This window comes from Hibiscus syriacus, unplaced genomic scaffold (assembly GCF_006381635.1).
Source record: "Hibiscus syriacus cultivar Baekdansim isolate YM2019G1 unplaced genomic scaffold, ASM638163v2 tig00001644_pilon, whole genome shotgun sequence".
Lineage (NCBI taxonomy): Eukaryota > Viridiplantae > Streptophyta > Magnoliopsida > Malvales > Malvaceae > Hibiscus > Hibiscus syriacus.
Genome location: NW_024061878.1, coordinates 7,243,185 through 7,265,935, shown reverse-complemented (window position 1 = coordinate 7,265,935; position 22,751 = coordinate 7,243,185). Strand labels below are relative to the sequence as shown.

Genomic DNA, 22,751 nt, shown 5'->3' with positions numbered 1-22,751 from the left:
GTGTAAAGTTGAATTTAATTACAAATATGCAAAAATCATTGAAAATTCGTAATAAATTAAAATTTCCGTATTGGGCATGTATTCAATTTTCTGCATGCGCTGTCTTCGCTAAAATAATCCTGAGTTCCCGACATCCGATTGAGACATTTCAAAATGCGTTGGAAAAATAATTGAAAGCCGGTTACATTTCAAGAAGACATCATGACTTGGAAATGCACAGATCTCACTTGAAAATTTGTTGAAAGTAAGATGATGCTTCATACTTCGAAACCCGCTTTAATAAAAATGTTTGGGCCTTAAAAAAGTAGGTCGGACAAAAATCGGGTATTACACTCTAAGGCAAGGAGCAAGGAGAAGCTAACTCTTGAGTGATTCAAGGACGTTTTCCGTCGCCTAGCATCAAGGTAACACGGTTCTAAATTGTCCATACCACATGTAGGTCATTAAATGTGCATGAATGGTTTGTTTTGCTCATGAAAACATGCTAGAGTAAATCCATGGTAAATTTCGTATTTGATGTTTGTAAGCATGAAAGATGACACCTTTTGATCTCTGAGACCTTAAATAAGATTTTAATAACCTTTGTTAGTCTTAGGAGGTAGTTTTGGAGAAAAATCAAGAGTAGGGTAAACAGGTTGCGAATAAACTTGATGAAATAGTCAACGTGATTTTAAACTAAGTGGTTAAGAACTTCAGCTAAAGGTGATACATGTTGGGGTTAGCTCAAGATAACCTTCCAAATGATGATTGGAAAGGAGAATAGTCTCTGGTTCAGGTGTCGAGTATAAATTGAATTGAAGATAGAATGCAGTCGGAACATAAGAATCCTACTCGCGCAAGATACAAAAGCACTATTAAATCAACTCAAAGAAGGAAAAAAAGTCAGAATGGGTGTTTTCCTTTGTCCAACGGCATGGATTTCAAAGAGGATAAGTCCTTCATGTTTGATTTGAGAATAAGTAATTAAATCAGTTCGTATCAAGTTTATTGTATAATCATTGACATTCACAAAAACTCATGCACCAATGATAGCCTTCATAAAGTAATTCCAACAACCGCATGACTTCAACTACTGCACCATGGAAGTCCCCCTTACAAGTTAAATAAAAACTATAAGGGGTTCTTGATGAATGTTATCAAATTTTAACTCCATAAATAAACTGACTAGATTTTATAATGTATACTGCATTTGCAGGGTATCACATGTCTAAAAACTTTCATTTGACCAATATTCTAGTGTTTCAAAACTAAGCACTAAACACAACCATAGAGGTGTGAAATCATGTTTTATTCTTTAGATTAAAGATTGAAAGAATTAGATCTGTGACCCCAAAAGTTAGGTATTCAGAACAACTTGGAAAATTTTAAATGTATAAGATGTGCTTTTGACATCAGTACTTCCATATAGCACAATGTACCCATTTACCACATTTCCGCTCCATATAAAATCAGTTCCTATGAAAAACCTAAAGATGCCAAAGGTTTATTCATCTCCTAAATCAGTGGCGGATCAATGTTTGGTTTAGGGCCTGAAATCTACATTTCTTTATGTTAGTTATCCATTTTACTGATTGTGCCCCCAGCCCACCCTCAGTCAACATACATAAATTGTGCTTTTAATATATGTGTGTTCACCCCAAGAATATTTCTTAATCCGCCACCACTGTCTGAAATACTAAAAGCTACAGGCAATCTCATACATATGATATAATCCAGGAGAGGAATCGAATCAGGACACCATGCTCCCTTAACTAAGATCAAAGAAACAACTTTAGACTATATTTGGAGATACCACGAGAATTGAAGCATCAAGGAGTTTAAATCAAGGCATAATACCAAACTAAATGAGCTAATAGTACTAATGATCTGAAAGTTTAATTTTCCCTTGGAAGGGTACCATTTAAAGTAATTTATTTACACTTACCAATCCCTTGTTCTCATGATAATCGTCCAGTGCCCATTGATACTTGAACTGATTTAAGACAAACCAGCGAGCTAAATGGTCATCCAAGCTAGAATGAGCTGAAAAACATCAACAAGAACAGATGCTAATACAAATGCCTTTTCTGTTTATCATCTACAAAATAAAGAAGAACGGAAACACTAAAATTGAAGCTAATTCGCCATGCCAATGGAAAACCTAGAGAGAGAAAACCCATTTCCTTTCTGCAAAACTCTAGCATTAAATAACCCAAAAAACGCAGAAAATAAAAGGTGGAGAGGAAAAGCAGATACCATTTTGGACCTCAAACGCAGCATCTTTTAAAAAGCCCGGAATGGATCCATCAGCATCTTTTAATTCTTTAACGATTAAAGTCACTTAATTCTTGCAAATTGTTAAGTAATTTCCAAAACCCTAATTAACATAGCATAAAGTTGAACATTAAATATATAATATTTTCTATAAAATAACTAAACTATCTAATCAACATAAACTCGTTAAATTAATATAATGTGAAACAAAATTTTAAAGGGTAAACCATATGTTTTACACTCTAACTATCATTTTGTTTCATTTTGGTTATCCAACTATTTTTTTTAAAAGTATTATATCTTAGGTTACGTTTTGGTTTCTTTCTGGTCACTTATCGTTAAAAAATTAACAAAATTAATTACGTGATATTTTTTTATTTTTTTAATTATGATGTGACATTATCTTATGATAACACATCAATATCACTGTCAATATTTTAATGACAGATGATCAAAATGAAACTAAAACTAAACATTATATAAGATTAAAGATGACAATTTAACCCAAATTTGACGGATTTCGAGTTAGATTTTTTTTTTATAAATGTTTTGGGTTCAGATCATGCCGGGTCGGGTGGAGGGTAAAAAACTCTGACCCGACCTAACCCAAGGATAATAATGTATTTTCGTTAAAAAATCGGGTCGGATTTCTACTCTAAAAATTCAAATCAAGTTGGAGTTGAATGGAAGATATATATTTTTCAGGTCAAGTCAGGTCGAGAGGTGGGTATCAAATTTTCGAATCAGATTAAATTTGAGTAGAGGATGCATATTTTCAGCTAATTTTGATTTCTTTTTGTAGTTTTTTTTTTTCCGGCTATTATGTTCCAACTTAACAAATTTCTCTTTTGGCCTTTTTAGCGTAAGATTTGACGCGATGAAGAGAGCTGTGCCATGGGATGCTAATGAGACGAACGATTCATCATCATCTGAAAATCATTTGTACTGAATTGAATGGAATGGATATCTTCCTTGATTTTGATTATTTTGCACGTAAATTAGGATCATGACTGAGTTTTACATTCATACTCTTACTATTGTGACCATTTAGATTCATTCAATGATTCTAAATCAATAGCAGAATGGGAGACTATATATATAGTTAGTATCTACTTACGCAATGTAAAACTATTTAGTAAATTTAATACAATTGGATGAGTGAAAATAGATGAATGAGATTTACTACTTGTTTTTCTTTATCAATAAATATTTCATATTTTCCTACTTTTTTTCACTCATCCAACGATCCTAGACCTGCGTAAAACTAAAAGAATTTTACATTGTGTAAGACGGAACTATGGTTATTGTTAATAGCAGAATCGTAGTATTGTATCCATGTACATTAACGTTTGTGAATCTCGGCCGTCCATATACCTTCATTCAATGATCCTAAATCAGTAGCATAACTGAATACTACTGCATATATATACGACTGAATCCGTGTACCTTGCTAGTATTGAAACTATGGTTATTGTTAATAGCAGAATCCTTGTTTTTCTTGGTAGGTGTGAGATACTGCCCTTTGTGTAACAAAGGGACGAAGCAATGTATGACCTTATTTATCATCTTTATAAGTACAATAATGAAATTTGAAGGCTCTGCAAGTTTACTTGACATTCTCTCTCGTGCTTCATAAAAATATAAAATAAAAAAAATCTCACTGAAACTGGGTGTTCCAATACATATCCACACCCAAGCGTCATAACATTTTCTTTTTCTACATAACGGCACGAACATTATACTGATGAGGTTCGAGTTATATCAACTGAAATATGGTTTAAAGATTGCTGGATTTTCTTTACTATTCTCTCCTTTACTGCTACAATATTTTTATTTGAATTTCTGGGTAAAAGAAAAGTACCCAGTTTACCTTCTTTAGCTACATATGTACACAGCAAAGTCTGGGAAACAAAAAGGAACCGGGTTGGATTTCGAAGCTTTGAAGCGACATGGATATAAGGGAGGATTATCTGTGTTGAATGTGCCTCCTCCAAAAGAGAAACCAGACTGGTCTTGGTCAACTGGCAGAGACAGCAGTGAAACCAGGGATGTTAAAGAATCTTTCGAGGACAGACAGAAAACAAGGGCTGCGGTATTGGATGTGGCGGAGCTGGCTAATGTACAAACTCGGAAAGAGAAGCAGAGTGTTTCTTTTTCACAGAAGGAGAAGCGGAAAAGAGAACTCGGTCAGGCTGGCAGGGGGAAGAATTATGTCGAAGAAGAGAACAGGTTGCTCCGGGACAGTGGCATCTATTCTGGTTTTGATACTTGATTTATGAGGGAGGGAATGACTAATGAGCTTTCTCACCATGTTTGATACTTAATTTTTGTTTCATTTTAGTATCCCATTCAAAATTTAACATTAAGTTTTGAAAAGAATTGAAAGTTTAAGTATTAAAACAGATTAAAACTGATAGTTTAAGTATTAAACACATTATATTTTTAACGGTGAGGGTACTAAAATGAAATAAAAATTAAACATTAGGTTTGATTTTGAAAAAAAATTAAAAGTTTATATACTAAAATAGATCAGAACCGATAGTTTAGGTACTAAATCTGTACTTTACTCTCCTTTTAATTATGTTTTTAGTGATTGATTCACGTGTTATTCAAATGCTTATTTAAAACCATTTTATGAATTTTAAAATAAATTAAATAATAATTTTAAATCATAAACTTTTAATCTGGGGGGAATTAATTTACTCATGCACAAACATTGGATATGTAAGCGTTTAGCTATTATACAAGTAGGTTTGATTTCAGCCGTTTATGTTTTCTTAACACTAGAAGGGCCTCAAAGAGGGGATTCATATAAGTATAAGCTGGCTAACTGATTGTTGGACTTGATTACCTTACGAAAGAGGGACAACAATCGGAGCTGGTTGTACCCATTGTTGAGTCGGAGAACAGTCCCATCCACCATCTTTGGTGTGTGTCACCGTGAAATGTTGGGGAACCCAAGTTTCTCCTTTGGACTCTCTTTCCCTCAACAGCTCCCTCTGTTTCTCCTCCACCGTGTTCTTCGCCTCTTTTGCTTTCTCCCAATCGTGGCTCAGTATCGCCTCGCTTAACTCACCCCAGACTGCGGCCGACTCGGTCGGTCGTACTCCCTGAAAGTGCAAAGAAGAGAAAGATGAAGATTGAACTGGCTCAGGTGGATGCATGTGAACATGAACGTTATTGTGTATGAAATATGAATGCCAGGTGATTCAAATACATTGCACTAGTATGATTCTGATTTGATTGGCTCAGGCAAACTGGTCGTTATTGTTGTTAATGGTGAAATATGATTGGATTGGCTTTCGGTGGTTTATATCTTCTGATTTGGATGGAGAGTCACGATGAGTGATTTTGTGAAGGAAGTAGAGAATTGTTGAGCTGAAGAAAATGATAAACAATAAAAGAGGTAGAGAGAGATTGAGATCGAGAGTCTCAAATTCTTTCTCTAACTTTTGTATGTTATTTATATATAAACTCTTAGTATCGATGTCAGGCTTAGAGGTGATGATAGTCGTTTGTATATTGATAAACTAAATAAATTTGACTATCAAATAATATATTTGGCTAAGATAAATCTCGTCGGTTAATCCGTAATCATGTCAAGAATCGTATATAACAATTACCTCCAAATCATTAACAATAGGAGTTTTCATCCCGGAATAAACTTCTTCTGCATTGTATATAACAGTCTGCTTTCCACTAGTATCGTCCTTCATTGTAACAGTTCTGCACGAAAGCATAAACACTAAACAGTTCACATCACTACATAAAAATATTTTCAGATTTCGAGCTCGGAAATAGAATACCTGTCCCAACTGCCATTCACTTGAAAAAGGGTCCTCTTAGTTGATGTCCGGTAGATCTTTCCTTCAACTGATCTCTGACTTCCTCTAAAGCCAAGATAAGACTTGTGCCCGAACCGTAACTCGGCTTCAAGGCCGTTATCCGGGCACCTGATCCTAACATCTCCATTCCAATCGATACCCGGGATCGGGAGAAATCTTATCAAGAGGTTCGGAGAGTTCATTTCGTATGTTTCTCCTCGACTCAGGAGCTTAAGTTGCCTCTTCCCTCGCACCTCGTTCACAACCGCGACACCTAGAGTAAGCGATTATCAAACATTACCAATGGCTTCAACGTTAAGCAATGCTGCCATAGGCTGTAATTCTGGTAAATCTGCTTGAAATACTATATAACTGATAGGTGAGAAAATGGGGTACGAACCATTGAACTTAGGAACACATTCTTGACACCATATGAGTTCAATATTGTGGTCCTCATCAGTTGCATGGAGAGCAGAAACTGGTGGGTGGTGAGAAATCTGCAAGAAAATTAGAAGTAATAATTAATTAACATTGGTATAAAACAAAGGGTAAAGTACACAAATAGTCCGTTGACTATAGGTGTTGTTTTATTAAGTCCTCTGACTATTAAAAGTTATAAAATAGTCTCCGACTATAGTACGTTGTTTTGTTGAGTCCTTCGATTATTAAAAGTTACAAATTATTAACCCGACTATTCATATGTTCCAAACTCTTTATTTTTTGTTCAAAAATTGGTGGTCGCCTAAGCTGGACATTAACTTATTCAATATGATCCCAGAACTATTTGAGTTGTATTTTGTAGATTGACTCTCCATTTATATTATATTGTCGAGCCAGTAATTGAAATATTATGTCGTCAAGTCAGTGCTTGAAAGCAACGACGGTTCCAGTAGACATCATTGAAATATGAATATTTCAGTCAATAAGTTAACGTCCAGCTCAGATGGTCGTCAACATTTAACGAAAAATGATTGGTTTGGAACACATGAATAGTCATCATTTTGTAACTTTTAATAGTTGAGAACTCAACAAAATAATGTCATATAGTCGATAAATCATTTTATAACTTTTAATAGTCGATAGACTCAACAAAGCAACACCTTATAGTTGGAGACAAAGTACCTGCTCGAGTAGGACATTGAGAGATGCCCTTGAGACATGATGAGTCTCGCCAAGGATGGGGTTGTAAGGGGCTAACCCAAATATTGGAGGTCGCAAAGTGGAAATACTCCAACGCACAACCGATATGAACCGGTCCACAGGGTTGTCTGCCTGGTTACAGCTGCTTAGCATGTCCGTGCCAATGCAGTAAACTGTTTCCCCATAGCATTGAAGATGGGACTTGGGGAAGTTGAATAGAGGTGGCAGCTGAACAAACAAATTCAACAAACCCAAATCTCTATCAATTCTATTGTATTTGGACTTGTTTTATTCACATTATATCTTTTGTTTAGCTGTTTTTGTTTGGCATAATACCCAAAAAAAAATATATGTTCGTAACACTTCAATTAAATAATTATTTTGATCTCTTTTTTGAAGCATTTTGTCTTAACTTCATTTTAAGGGGAAATATCACCAACATTTGACTAAATATTTACTTTAGTTCTTATGCTTTTTTGGGAGCATTTTAGCCCCCAAGTTTCATTTTATGACAAACATACCCTTATTTTAGAGTGTTAATTGCTTGTTAACTAATAGATTCGATCAACGGAGGGGTCTTTTGCCAAAAAATGAAATGTTAGGAGTCAAAATACTAAAAAAATAAAAATGACCAAAATGATTATTTAATCTAACTTTAAAAAATTATTTTATCATTATATATATATTTTATTTTGACTTGTTTCAATCGATCAAATCTAATTAAATTATACTATCATATATTTGGATCAACTGATATAGTTACACTTTAATTAAGAATTCATGGATGGGATATTAAGGTGAAAGAAGGAAAAGGCATGAAGTAAACTTGCCTTGAAGTAGGTGAGATCAAAACCTGGTCCTATATCCTTGAAGAGGCTTAAAATTCTTTGGATTGGCTTAGGAGCCTTGTAACTTAAATCCTCCTCTGAATCCACATAAAGTGACAGTGGCCTCCATATAATCACTTTCCTTACCTGCTCACATGTCCCCATCACCAATTGTTACTAACATTTTCATTTTGATCAAAACACAACACAAATTTTAATTCTCTTTTGACATTTCAGTTGTAACAATTTGCAGCATTGAGAACTAACAAGTTATGTACTACTTGTATGAGAGAATGATGTTGAGAAAATCCTAAGCAAATCTCAATTTTTTTTCTTTAAAAAAGTAAATTTATCAACCAATCTACTTATTTTCTTATACTAAAAAATTTTCAAATATGGTATAACTCTAAATAAAAAAATATATGAATCTTAATGTTATCATAATTTAAAATTAATAGAATGACCCTTTTTTATCTCTAATTTTATGAGTCCAAATATTTAGTCCTTAAAGTTTCTATGTTTTTTATATTTTGATTTTTTTTTTCAAATTGAATTCAAATGCGACACAAAATAACGACGCTGTTGAATTAAAGTTAGCTATTTTATCTTCTTTACCACATGATCAAAAAAAAATTAAATGCAATTATTTTATCCTTAGTGAAATGTTTATACTAATTTCTATTTGTTGCTTTTAATATTTTCATCCTTTTATAATGAGATAAAAATGATAAAATGGTTGATTATGTTATTATTAGGTCATTTTTAAATCAAATTGACAAATAAAAAGAATAGTTCTAAAATAATAAAGGGTAAATTACGTGTTTAGTACCTAAACTATCACTTTTTGTTTGTTTTAGTACCTAAACTTTCATTTTTTTTTTCAAAATCATACCTAATGTTTAGTTTTTGTTTCATTTTAGTACATGTGTTCAAATTTTCACGTTAATTTTTTTGGAGAAAATGAAAGTTTAGGTACTAAAGCGGATAAAACTGGTACTTTAGGTACTAAACACGTTAAGTTTTTATCGGTTGGTACTAAAATGAAACAAAAACTAAACATTAGGTTTGATTTAAAAAAAATAAAAGTTTAGGTACTAAAATGAACTAAAACTAATAATTTGTGTACTAAATGTGTAGTTTACCCTGTAATTAAATTGATAAAGTTGAGGACAAAAAAGATAACTCTAGTATAATCGGAATTGGAGATAATGGATCCAAATGTATTGATAATTGTCCAAAATTACCAACTCTCCAAATATAATAATAAAAGGGAGTAAAGTAAATGAGAATTTGACAAAAGTCGATAGGGAATTGCAATGCAGCAGTTGAGTTGGCTTAGTGACTGCACCCAAACAACCAGCCATTTGGAAACCATTCACAGAACAAATCAAACACACGCAAAAAAAACAAGGAAAAAAATTCTTCCATCCCTAGTATTTCTATCTTAATTCCTCTGCACATATGTTAATACTTTCTACGAATCCAAGCAAAATGAAAGCCAAAAAAATAATTAATGGATATATCTATTTTCTTATCAACCAGATTAAACATGTTGAGGATCACCGTACAGCGTGCGGCATCCAAAACCGGCTTTCAGGCAAGAAGAAGAGGGACAATGAATCATGAATAATCAGATGATAAAACAGTTTTTCCTTCTCTTTTTTTTTCTGAAATGGCGATGAGTTTTACAGAATTGAAAAATACGTAAAAGGCGAGAGTTCATACCATTTGAGGAACGGGGAGAAGCAATCCAAAGAGCAGAGCAAAGAGAGAGAGAGAGAGAGATGGCCGGAGAGAAGCAATACAGAGATGAAACAAGGGAAAAGGTTTTGATTTTTGATGGAATATTACAATGCTTTTTTGGAGTTTTTATAGAAATGGAGCGAGGGGAAACCAAAAACAAATTTGCTGGCAGCAATTGTTTTACGAATCTATAAATTTAATATCTAAAGAGATGGCCTAACAATTTAGGAGGGTCATGGGTCGGGTTTGGGTCAACCTGATCTAACCAAAAATTTTACATCATTTATTCGATTTGAACTCGATTTGATTTTTTGAGATAAAATTTAAATCCGATCTGAATCGACCTGAAATAATAAAAAATATTATTTTTATTCAATAAAAATATTGATTTAATTGAAAAATTAATATATAAAGGTGTATTATTGTAATTATTTTTAAATATATAAGGTAAAATTATTATTTTTTGGGTATGATCGGATTGAGTATTTTTCACCCTAAACCTGAATCCAACCCGACCCGAATACCACTTTTAAAAAACCTGACACAACCTGAATTTAAAAAAAAATCGATCTAATCAAATCGAATCAAGTCAAAATCCGTCGAATTCCGATAGATGACCATCCCTACCTAGCATTGCATAAATGACCTTTCAGGAAAAAAACAGAAAAAGCATTGCATAAAATGGGAGAGGGAATCAAGGCAAAAGCCATACCTCGTGTTATGGTTGTTGAATCGGTTAATTCCATTGGTAAAAATATCAAATTTATTACAATTAAATTAATCAAATTCTTCCTTTAATTATTAATTAAAATATATTTTTTTAAAAAGATATTAATTCGAATTGAACACAATTTAGTTAATCTGATATTTTTTTAGGACAAACAACGCATTTAGTATCTAAACTATCAGTTTTGGTATGTTTTAGTACATAAAATTTCGATTATTTTAAAAATATATCTAATGTTTAGTTTTTATTTTATTTTAAGAGGGATGGCAACGGGGTCGGATTTTTGGTCAACTCGACCCTACCAGAAGATATGTATCCTCCATCCGAACCTGACCCGACTTGAAAATTTTATATCCTCCATCTGACCTGATCCAATCCAAATAATATAAATCATCCACCCAACTCTAACCCGACCCGAATTTTTAGAGTATAAATTTGACCCGACCCGGTATAAAATAAGAACTTAATTAAAGAATAATATTTTTAAAAAAAAAATTAAATTATTATCCTTGAGTCAAGTCAGGTTGGAGTTTTTCACCCTATACCCAAACCCGACTTGACCCGATCTTACCCCTTAAATATTCGATCAACCATAACTCGATATTTAAAAAAAATCTGATCTTATCGGATTAGGTCAGGTCAAACCCGTCGAATTCGAGTTAAATTGTCATCCCTACATTTTAGTATCCGTCGTTAAAAACTTAACAAGTTTAGTACCTAAACTATAGGTTTTGGTCCGTTTTAGTAACTAAACTTTAATTTTTTTTAACTTAACGTTATGTTTTTAATAGGAGTATTAAAATGAAATAAAAACTAAACTTTAGGTCTGATTTTGAAAAAATGAAAGTCTAAGTACTAAAACCGACCAAAACTGATAGTTTAAATACCTAAACGCGTAGTTTACCCTTTTTATTAATATGAGATGAATACAATATAATATTTATTCAAAGACTCTCAACCATCTAATATTAATGTTCGAATCTAGGATCTCAAGGGATAACAACAATCTCTTAATCATTGAATCGTTTTAAGTTAGGATAATTTGGGTTTAATTTAGGTGTTTTTCATTTGAGCTAAAATTTGATTAGGTATTGAAAGTTTAATGGGTCTAATGTGATTAAAAAATTGAGTCTTAATTCTTAAAGGGTGTAGGTTTAAAATATATATGCCGTATGTATACTATATTAAACATTTAATATTTTTATTATTTTAGTTAATAAATCGATTTCAAACTAAATTAATTAATCGATAATCAAACTTTGAAAAATTTAGCGTTAGCTAATCTAATACCTAATTATATGATCGATTAACTCAACTAAATTTCAATTTGACCAATTAATTCGGTTAAAATCGAATGACTAACAACCCTACTTCTCCTCTTTGACCCACAATTAAGTTCCTTTTCACAATTTGATTCATGTTTTTACTGTCTCTTGTTAATAAGTAAACTAATTGGAAGAGTTATTTTATATTAAGTATTTATAATATTTAATTTAGATCAATTTATTAATAAATTAAATATTAATAGTTATACTAAAAATATATCTATTTTGTAATTAATTATAGTTTTCAGACTACTTAACTGTTTTAATAAAATATACTTAATAAAAATAACTTTTATATTAATAAAAATACAAGTAATTGTTATGCATTTGGACTTATAATTGATATGCACGAACCAAGTGATCTCGGTGGTAAAGGAATTGTTGTTATTTCTCGAGGTTTCGGGTTTGAGCACCATAAATGTCAAGGGTGTGAGTGTTCAATGTTAAATGGTAGAGAGCTATCTTTGAAAAGATATCGTCTTGTACTTACCACTTATTAATAAAAAAAAAACTCTTTATATATAAACTTTTATGGTAAATTACATGTTTAGTATATGAACTTTTACTTTTATTTTGTTTTGGTCACTCGACTATTTTTTTGTTTCAAAGTAATACTTAGTGTTATGTTTTGATTTCATTTTGGTCACCTATAGTTAAAAAATTAATGTTGTTGTTGACTTGTCACCATAAGATAATGCTATGTCATCACTGAAAAAATATTAAAAACACCACATCAACATTTCTGTTACTTTTTTAACGACGGGTGGCCAAAAATAATTTTGAAAAAAAATAATAGTTAAATGACTAAAACAGAATAAAAGTGATAGTTAAATTAATAAATATATAGTGTAACCAAACTTTTATATAGGGACTTAGAAATCAGAATTCATATTAAAGGGTCAGAATATATATTAAAGAACCACTGTTGGCCTCCTTTAGCTCCATAAATATAATTTAATATTTACATAAAATCCACATTTTTTATTGTATGTCATGATTTAAAATTATTTTTTTATTAATTTAATATCTTTTAGTTTAGAGTAAATTACGTGTTTGGTACTTAAATTATCAGTTTTAGTTAATTTTAGTACCTAAACTTTTATTTTTTTAAAATCATATCTAATGTTTAATTTTTGTTTCATTTTAGTACATCATCCTTAAAAACTAAGTGGGTGATTTGCACGTGGCACCATTTTTATGGGTAAATTGTATCATTCATCACTCAACTATCTTCTAACTCCTATTTTGGTCACTAAAGTTATTTTTTTAATTTAATTACTTAAATTTCAAATTACTCCTAATTTAATCACTCTAACTTTCATTTTTTAATTATATATTAATAACAAATTCACGTCACAAAAATTATTAATAAAATAAATTAGAGTGATTAAAATATGAGCAATTTGAAACTTGAGTAGTTAAACTGAAAATTTTTAAACTTTAGTACCAAAATAGGAGCGAGAAGATAATTGAGCGATGAATGATATAATTTACCCATAAAAATGCAGTGTCATTAAATTTTTAACTACGGATACTAAAATGAGACAAAAACTAAACATTAGATACGATTTGGAAAAAAAATAAAAGTTTAAGTACTAAAATGAACCAAAACTAATAATTTAAGTACTGAACTCGTAATTTACTCTTTAATTTATGAATGAAATATAAATTTGAATGACATAGACATTAAATTATATATATCAGATTGTTAAAAAAATTATTAGGATTCTAATATGCTTACTATGTGAGTGAAAATTATTTTTCAAAATTAATTTGCTGAATAAGTCTAAAGTTTTGGTTTTGGAAGTAAGGGAAAGCTACACGGCAAAGACGTAAGCAAATGAGAAGAAGTGCTCCGCAATAAAAGAAAGGATCTTTGGAGCTATACAGGCAACAAAGAATAGTGTAAGAGATAGGACAAAGAATTTTAGCAAAAGGTTTCTAGAACTTTTTTTATTTTTTATTTTCATTTTAAAAAAATATTTTTTATTTTATTTTAAAAAAAGATTTAATTAATTTAGATGAAAACTTATTTTTAGAAAAAAAATAAATTTAACAAAACATATAACTAATTTTTCTTTAACAATGACAACTAAATTTCATTAATGAAAATAGAGGAATTAAAATTATAACTCATTTAAAGAGAAAATTAGGGGCAATAGTCACCAAAAACTCATACATAAAATTAAAATATTAAATCCAAAGATACGAAGAGAATGAAACGTTTCAAATATCAAAACAATCCAATAACCTTCATAAAACTCATTGTCTCTGTCGAACGAGACGCTTTACGATGTGATAAAGGTGTAGTGAGCAAACCAAACAATTTGGCAGACTGTTTCGCTACACAATTCTGATTATATTGGCAAACGACCATTTACAAAAGAGTGGATCTGACAATATGTGACCACCGACAAGCCAATTAGAAAACAAATATCATTAGGATATCTGTGGTAGCACTAACACGACCGCAGAAGTATGAGAAAAACTTACCAAACCCCATAAAGGACGTGTCACAAAAGCATATGAAAGCGCGCCACAAGAACAGAGAAAAGCATGTCACAAGAACAAAGGTTCTTATTTAAAAGTGAAAAAACTCAAGAAAAAAATAAAGACATAATATGAAAAAGAACAAAAACAATAATAATCATTGACGGTCTACAATTAATATTAAGATTTATGCCTCAGTCGGCTAAACAAAAAACAAAGGAAGAAAAGAAGACGATATAAGAATATTGAGAAAAAAATTAGGTTAAAGAAAAGAAGACCACGCCATATATTTTTAATGAGAAAGAGGCAAATATAACTAATTGGATTTATTTTTTAGTAAAGTACACAAATCATCCCCAACTATAAAATATCGCTATTTTATTGAGTTTTTTAATTATTAAAAAATATAAAATAGTCAATTGACTATTCTATGTTTCAAGTTCGTCATTTTTTATTAAAAAATTAATATATATTTGCGATGGACGTTAATCTATTGAGATATGATAAAATATGATCCCAAAACCATTTGAGCTACCTACTCATTTGAGATTCTAATATCATATTTTATCTTATTTCAATAAATATATTTATAGTTTACACAATTATCAACTTTTAATAAAAAAAACATGAGTGATCTTTTTGTAACTTTTAATTGTCGAGAGAGTGAACAAAACAACACCTTATAATCAAGAGCCCAACAAAGTAAGACCCTATAATTGAGGGACCATTTCTATACTTTACCCTTAAATTTTTTTTATGTTGATATTATTTGTAAACTACACTACAATTTAATAAAATAATCGTAAAACAATGAAAATTCATATCATCATAACATCATTGTCTGTCATTCATTAATCTCACTCTTAAAACTCAACAAAACCTCAATACAATCAAAATGCATATGCCTACAACACCACAACTCCAGTTAACATGAAAACTTTTACGCCATTTCCTGTGTTACATCTGACATTACAATTATAGTTATTAACATCCTGAAACCATCAAGATCATAAAGTTCAAGGAAGTCTATCCGGGGGTGCGATCGCCGCAACTTCGCTGAGGTCCTTACCCGTGTACTTTTCGAAAGTGACCCTCAATTGCCCCGAATCGGCGGCTCGTTGGAATCTTAAAATCATTTCCGAGCAGTCCCTGCTCACAATAAGGCAATAAATAAAGATACTCAAACAACAACAATAACAACAAAAACAAGATTTTGAAAGAGATTTGCCTGATTTCTGGAACATCATAGCGTGTGTGTCGGCGAAGCAACGGGGTCCAAGATGGAGACATTTGCAAGGTACACCGAGCAACATAGATAGCTGATGCACATAGCAAGGAGGGCTTGAACTTCAAAGCTTCATATTCAACCAAGCACAGCTCTATGAGGTAGAAGGCTAGATGCTCAAACTGAAACCAATATCCATCACAAATAACAAATGTTTACCAAACTTTTGAACAATATGTCTATCCAATTTAAATTTATTATCCAAATAGAAATCTAATGAACTAATCCTAAAATATCAAATCACTGATCTCAATACAAGTAGATGCACCCTAATTTTCTTCACAATTTTAACTGAGAAATCCAGGTCTTATAAAATAGTCGATTCATAAGTGATATTCGAACAGCTACCACATACCTTGGTGTCTGATTGAGCTGCCTTGATAAACCTCAACATGAAAACATAGGGAGTAGGCACATTTAGGCAAAACTTCAAGGCTTTAAGGACTAACTTCTCCTGAAAATTCAAATTATTTTGTATTGTTAAGAGCAACAAGGGCAAACACCTATAGAAGGTTGCATATCAAGAAAGATGCATAACATGCATCTGCTAGAAGTAACTGTTGCTATTGGTTCAAAGTGAATATTCCAGCTCAAGGTTAAAATAAAAAATACACAAAGCAAGTAGACTCCAAATTCAAACACCGAGTGATGCAGAACAAAGGTACGCTAGTTAGGAGATTATCCAACTCTATTTTATATTTTACAAGTTTGACAATCTTTATAACTATCTAAGCTCTTTTTGATTATTTTATATTTATGGTTTAGTTTCAATGTAACTTCGCTATTGAATGATTGAGGTTTCAAAATATGTGAAGAGTTGCTTGTCCTACACCAAGTTTCCTCCTTACACCAGTTTTTCTCAGAAGTTCAAACTGCATTCCATCAGAAGAAAAGACATACCGTCTTAAGCATTTGTTCACTAGTGTAAGCCTCAGCAGATATACTGATTAAATCTTTCACCTGTGAAGAATTACAATTAAATGAGCAATGGTTTTGCAAGTTTAGAAAATTGAAATAGAATTATACAAGATACCACGCAAATTCGACAGTTCAAATATTTACCCTAGGATGCCAAAAATCCTCATATTTCGATGCCAGCAAAAGAGTAGTAAGACCAACCAGCTGCATCTCATTCTTTTTTATTTGGACCTCTGAGAGATATCGGTCCAACAAATTGACCATGAGATAAAGTGTTTCTTGCATTAAATCAAATTTGAGATGCACCTGTTATGAGAGTAATGAAGTACAGAGCAACTAAAATTAGCAAGGTACAGCATAATGAACAAAATGGTGAATTAAAACCATGTAGTAAATTATACCTCAATCAGCCAGTTGATCAAAATGCCTCTCGTACGAGGAGTAATATCAGTCTGCTTTGACATGTAATTTTCCAGAGATGGATTCATTTTCTGCAATTTTATAAGTTCAGTATAAGCAGAATTACCTAACTAGTTACCAAACAATGTTGGCAAAACAGGGCAAACAATTGACCACTGAGATAGTAAACTTTTTATTTACATTGGAGTTTGATGCACACAGACACATACAGAAAAAGGTCAACTTTTAGGACCAAAGCATAAGTATAACATGAGAAATGGATCAACAGTAATTTCTGTAGTAGGCAGGAAATTGCAACTAAAAAACATCTTTTTTTCATTCAATTGAAAATAGACGTTCTGTTTCTGATGAAGAATATATCTCTGTTTTTCAAAAGCACGTACATGCAACAAAACATTATCCTTAAAACTTCTCATAATTTGAACTCTTCAACTTCCATTTTGATCAGGAACCAGCTAGTTGAGAGAAATACTTGTATTATTTCCACATGTTACTATTTAATATACTAAGCTAGTCCATTTTTAGATGGTTTCATGTTATCAGTCAGTCTCCATTACGACTTATCCTTGTTCAAGAAGGATCATCATCAAACTAAATTAAGCCTAGTACACAGACCATGGTATGCTACAAATATTTCAAGAAAGAAGAGCCTAATGAACAAATACCTCACTTATCCAATAGTACTGATAAATTTCATCTACATATGGAGCAACTTCCAACGGATTGTCATCATTATCAATACCAGGTAGCTTTTCTTCTTCTTTGACACCACTGTTACCCTCCAATAGCTGCAAAATATTTCCAATAGTCATTCAACTTCTCAAGGAAAAAGCTGAGAAGGTATAGTAGATTGTAGTGGGACCAAACCTGTGATCCTGCCATTAGTATGGATGTATAGGATCTCCTACGCTTGGCTTTCTTCCTAGAAAGGACATCAGGTATGTTGATGCTAGCATCACTATTGCCATTACAAGTAAGATCCTTTTGGCTAGCTTCACCAGAAATTGTTGCTACATTATTTTTCGGAAGAGGACATCCTATGTCTTTCTTGGATGTGATTCCAGCAAGAGATACTGCTTTTTCCAAACCTGAAGAAAACTTTGGCTTTGACGCTTTTTGAGCATTAGAAGGCCTGAGTGCAGTCTTAACAAATGGCAGAGCAATAAATGACATAAAAACAACTTATATAAGTCAAATTGGGTAAAACAAACACTCAAATACAACTTTGGTTGCCACGTAAGCATAAAGCAAACTCAGAAAATATAACTCATTATCAAAATATGGAGCAAACTAAATTGAAAGATTGAAGACAGATATAGTATGTCATATACCTTGAAAGATCTTGGCAAGTTATGAGCAGCAGAACTTGATCGATTTTTAGTAGCCCTAATTCCAAAATTCAACCTAATCATCAGAGTACTCGTCCGCAATAAAAATATTTTACTATCAGAAAGAACTTGTTACATAAATCAGGCAAAACATCAAATATGGATCTATAATATCTGCCAGTAAGCCTTCAAGCAGATCTATCAATTTTTGTTTTCATATAAACATATTCGAGACAAGATATTTCATAAGTCTTGACATTAATGAATTAGAGTAATATTATTTTTCCCAAAGAAATCTGATTCAAAGTTCCCTCGTGGTGCCCGGTAAAATAAAACAGTTAATTTCCAGTTTAAAGTATGAGCATGTAGAGAGGGAAAATATTGACATAGAAGTGGGAATCACAGATAAATTCTAAGAAAATGTTAAGACCCCTAGAATTAGTTTACACGCTTCATAAAAGAAAGACCATAGACAGAAAAAAATGATAAAGGAGATAAAACAATGAAAATTGAAAAGACAGACACTAACGGCCCGTTGATACTCTACAGCATCAAGCATAGTCACCATTAAAATTGACATGAACAAGCAACAACGCAACAAAGTAGTATTTTTCAATAAATTACAAACTTTGCAGTGGCATGTGTATTATTTGAAGTTTTAAGACTTCAAAATTTTGGTCAGAAATTTATAGTTTAAAGTAGGCAACTATAGAAGCACTTCACTTCTGTCCCTAATTGAGACTAAAAAAAATGTTCAGAAAAAAAGGCCGTTGGTCAAACCAGTTAGACTTAAGATTTGTTAGACCATCGGGTTCAACAAAAAAAAAATTGTCTCGTTAAACTATTTTTCTTGAGAATGAGGACTTCGTTATGTTACTTATTCTGACATTGAAGTTATCCCAGAATTAAGCACGGTAAGAACCAGAACGAAATCAGAAACTCATCCTTACATTATCACAAAGCTATCACTCTCTCTATTCCTTGAAAGATGGCTCCTTGCATTGCTTGCTTGCTTTGAAGCAGTCTCACAAGCTTTAGCCTTACCTGAAGCCCCAAAAATGTGGGGAACAGACAGGACAAAAACACCATCTTAGTGAATGCAACTCTGGGCCATGCACTTTTGGAATATAAGGGAAAATGGATCATGCATCTTACTCGTAATCTTGCTAGCTTCTGTAGCTTTTTCCTACATGGAATAGGGTAAATTTAATGGGCAAAAAAAAGATAAAAGAAAACTAACAAGATAACATAATGAGAAAAAGGAGTATTAGTATATTCTTTTCTTTTCTTTTTTTTGAAAAGTGAAATAAAAATGTTCAAAGTTGCATCACTTGCAAGGACTGGGTTCACCTTCTTCAACACCGGTAAAGACTTCCTTCAAGATGAAAATAGAAAATAGATCATGCATCAGTGAGAGACACTACAGACATTGTTTTAATAAATTATTTCAGTATTGTTTAAAGTCGCAAACCTTGTGAGTGGAAGTGGATTCCTGGTTGTCCTGAAGAATTAAAGAACACATAATGCAATATTAACAATCGGGTGATAAAATTTTGATCAGATAATTTTAAAACAGCAGTCATACTAGCAGGTTGCCTCCTGCACTCCAAACAGAATTTGAAACTCTATTTAACAGTGTACCTGCTGGTAGTAACAATAGATTTACGTTGTGAAATCTGAGTTGTAACGCTTTGGACACTCAAGGAAGTCTTCAGATCTCTCGTACTTCCTGTTCTCAAAAAACAAAACTTTCTTATATGTTGTTTTACCAGTTAAAGTTACCAGAACTTTATAAATAATAGAAGGCTACCTGTCTTTGAAGTCTGAACACCAACAGCACCTCGATTTAGATGGTCTCCCCCTTTTCCCTATTTTAAAAGATAGTTCTGAAATAGATCAATTCCTTTGTAACTCCAAATTAAGGCAAAATAAAGGTGATGACATCAAGATAACTAAAATGGAGGATTAGTGAAAACCTAGTCATACCAAAATGTTTTCTCGTGCTTGTAGCGGAAAATCAAATGAATATGTCTAAACTACCACATAAATCTCTTTTCATTAATTTGGTCTGGATTATCAAGTAGAATTAAGATGCCATAAATATGAAATAAAACACTCAAATAACTTAATTAGATTTAGCAGTTTGAAAGTCCTAAACCACATCCAAGAACAATTTTTGAACACAACAATAAAGAGAAATGTACCATCATATATCATTTGTCATTGGTTGTACTTTCCCATTAACAATTTTTCATGATTGATTGTTCATTACAATCGGTGTTCTCTTCTACCTCGTGAATATGGTCTGGATTATCAAGTGGAAGTAAGATGCCATAAATGCGAAACAAAACACTCGAATAACTTAATTACATTTAGCAGTTTTAAAGATATTATTAAACTTCATCCAAGATCTTATTAAACCCAACAACAAATGTTACATCATATCACTTTTCATTGGTTATACTTTCTTGTCAACAATTTCCTCGTGATTTATTGTTCATTACAATCAGAGATTTGACGTTATAATTATGGTATCAACAGTACACATGCCATTAAGACTAACAATTACAATAGTTCCAGAGCTGGCTTACCCAGAAGTTAGTTATTAGTTTTCACTCTTAAATGCCTTCATATATGTTTGAGGGGCTGTAGGGGTAGGGGGGGGGGAAATAAAAGGAGATTTAAACTTTTAATTTAGCCTTCGTACCTTGAATGATCTCCCGGATGAGACATTAACAGTTTTAGCAACCGAAGCCACTGAAACCCTGCAAATAAATTACTTCACATATGTTAACTACAGTCTAATAAACAGTAAACAAATTAACATACAAATATTCATAAACAGTTATATCCTCTTAAATTGAATTTTACAAATTCGGATCATATTCATTTTGGATAAATGGAACCTTTTTCCTCATTCAATAACAACGCAGACATCAGACCGAAGGGAAGGGGAAGCAAATGTATGCCATTAAAATGCAACTAATTAAACCCTTCATAGAGGGAAACAAATTCACACACAAAACACACTGCAACCAAAAGGTATACTAGTTGAGAAAAGTTGAAATATATGCCTAGACCATTTAAAAAGGGACAGGCAGTGAAACAAATTTCCATAAATTTATTCATTCAAAATCCAAAATCAATGGAAATGGATGAGGGTCTATTGTGTCCTGAAATCTTGGAATACATCTGATCCACACCCAAATTCGGAACAATAACAACAACCAGGTTTCATACCGGTCCATCAAGGCACTTCTCTGATTCTTCCTGCGTTACAAAAACTAGTTAAGTCAATTGCAGAAAGAGCTAACAATTCAAAAGTATTATACAAAAAGTCACTCACGTTGATTTAGAGCCATCATAAACTTTCATGGAAGAAACCAAAGAAGTAAGATTGCTAAGATCTGAGAGCGCTTTTCTTTGAACAACTTTCTTTTCTGAAAAAATGGACATGCAAAGAAATGTAAACAAATTTCCCATGGCATAGAATTGAGATAATAATAATAATGAAAATTTTGTTGCAGAAGCAGATGAAGCTTACCATAACTATCGCGCTTGCCTTTAATGTAGGTCATATTCTTCAAAGACCCCTTCAAATTACATTCGGAAGTTAAACATGGAAATAAACAAAAGCAAGCGCTCTAAGTACCGTAAGATTTAGTAAGAGAAACAATAAAAATGGTAAAAACCTTTGAATCATTTGCAGTAGTTAGAACGGATTCTTTGCTACCCACAATCGATTTCGTCCTGGAAACAAATTTAAGAGGAAAAAAACAGAACAATCAAACTATTCTTTATTTAGAAAGAAAACAATCAGACAGTGCCGTAATTAAGCAAAAACAAAACTTACATGGTAGATGCTTCATTTTTTGTCTTTTCATTTTGGGTATAAATTTTGAACCCTTTGTACACAAATAAGAACAGAAAACAAAGATTTCAAAATAAAAATACCGAATAGGGAAAAAAACCAATAATAAATAGGGTTACCACTGCTGAAGCCACGTTGATCTCCCGTTTTTGCCTGAAAAAGAGAGGATACGGTGATGAGAAAAGAAACCCTAACTCAGATTTTGGGGAAGAAAGAAGAGAAATTTGATTAATAAATGAAGCATTACTCGTTAGCATTGTTGATTAAAAAGAAGAAGATTTAAAGAAATAAATACCTTGAGCTTGAGAGATGTCATCTTGATGGATCTTTCTGATTTCTCCCCTTGAAAGAAAAAATTAGCTTGAACTTGAGAGTGATTTAAGAGACTGAGTTTTGAGAGAGAAAAGTGAACCGTTAGCTTATGTAGAATAGCCCGCCTCTCTTCGTTCCAATTTTGCTTTTCAAATTTTGTTTCAAGGGTAAATTTCGCATTAAGTATCTAAATTATAAGTTTTTTTAAATCACACCTAAAGTTTTGTTTTAGTATCTAACTTTTAGTTGGTTTTAGTACTTAAATTTTTAATTTTTAAAATTATACTT

At 32.0% G+C, this 22,751-nt stretch overlaps 3 protein-coding genes and 1 long non-coding RNA gene across 4 annotated transcripts; 1 reads left to right on the top strand and 3 right to left on the bottom strand.

Moving 5' to 3' along the window:
• Window positions 1-1,634: 1,634 nt before the first annotated feature.
• On the bottom strand, window positions 1,635-2,341 carry LOC120129128. Its single transcript, XR_005516704.1, has 2 exons — window positions 2,236-2,341; window positions 1,635-2,022 (listed from the first exon to the last, which is right to left on the bottom strand). It is a non-coding gene; the product is annotated as an uncharacterized LOC120129128 (long non-coding RNA).
• Window positions 2,342-4,123: 1,782 nt separating this feature from the next.
• On the top strand, window positions 4,124-4,550 carry LOC120129093. The gene has a single exon (XM_039146692.1). It carries the CDS (start codon window positions 4,139-4,141, stop codon window positions 4,523-4,525), a length of 387 nt encoding a protein of 128 aa, XP_039002623.1. The 5' UTR covers window positions 4,124-4,138; the 3' UTR covers window positions 4,526-4,550.
• A 397-nt stretch (window positions 4,551-4,947) lies between these two features.
• Window positions 4,948-9,905, bottom strand: LOC120129938 (oxysterol-binding protein-related protein 4C-like). The gene is made up of 7 exons (XM_039147326.1): window positions 9,770-9,905; window positions 8,048-8,191; window positions 7,200-7,445; window positions 6,478-6,574; window positions 6,060-6,351; window positions 5,877-5,979; window positions 4,948-5,363 (listed from the first exon to the last, which is right to left on the bottom strand). The coding sequence occupies exons 1-7, from the start codon at window positions 9,770-9,772 to the stop codon at window positions 5,106-5,108; spliced, it is 1,143 nt and encodes a 380-aa protein (XP_039003257.1). The 5' UTR covers window positions 9,773-9,905; the 3' UTR covers window positions 4,948-5,105.
• Window positions 9,906-15,180: 5,275 nt separating this feature from the next.
• On the bottom strand, window positions 15,181-22,529 carry LOC120129928 (putative cyclin-B3-1). The gene is made up of 23 exons (XM_039147317.1): window positions 22,447-22,529; window positions 22,271-22,304; window positions 22,134-22,185; window positions 21,973-22,030; window positions 21,825-21,873; window positions 21,627-21,720; window positions 21,521-21,550; window positions 20,988-21,045; window positions 20,091-20,148; window positions 19,922-20,009; window positions 19,752-19,781; window positions 19,631-19,655; window positions 19,436-19,466; window positions 19,231-19,324; window positions 18,284-18,338; window positions 17,820-18,095; window positions 17,618-17,740; window positions 16,934-17,023; window positions 16,677-16,838; window positions 16,515-16,574; window positions 15,970-16,068; window positions 15,558-15,736; window positions 15,181-15,478 (listed from the first exon to the last, which is right to left on the bottom strand). The coding sequence occupies exons 1-23, from the start codon at window positions 22,465-22,467 to the stop codon at window positions 15,346-15,348; spliced, it is 1,899 nt and encodes a 632-aa protein (XP_039003248.1). The 5' UTR covers window positions 22,468-22,529; the 3' UTR covers window positions 15,181-15,345.
• Between the last annotated feature and the right edge of the window lie 222 nt (window positions 22,530-22,751).

Coding starts and splice junctions, on each gene's coding strand:
- LOC120129938 (XM_039147326.1), bottom strand. Junction 6,352..6,477: donor ATGTGTTCCTAAGTTCAATG/GTTCGTACCCCA, acceptor CGCTTACTCTAG/GTGTCGCGGTTGTGAACGAG. Junction 5,980..6,059: donor GTGAATGGCAGTTGGGACAG/GTATTCTATTTC, acceptor GCTTTCGTGCAG/AACTGTTACAATGAAGGACG.
- LOC120129093 (XM_039146692.1), top strand. CDS start 4,139: ATGTACACAGCAAAGTCTGGGAAACAAAAAGGAACCGGGTTGGATTTC.
- LOC120129928 (XM_039147317.1), bottom strand. CDS start 22,467: ATGACATCTCTCAAGCTCAAG. Junction 22,186..22,270: donor TCAACGTGGCTTCAGCAGTG/GTAACCCTATTT, acceptor TTGTGTACAAAG/GGTTCAAAATTTATACCCAA. Junction 18,096..18,283: donor ACTTGCCAAGATCTTTCAAG/GTATATGACATA, acceptor CCATTTGTTAAG/ACTGCACTCAGGCCTTCTAA.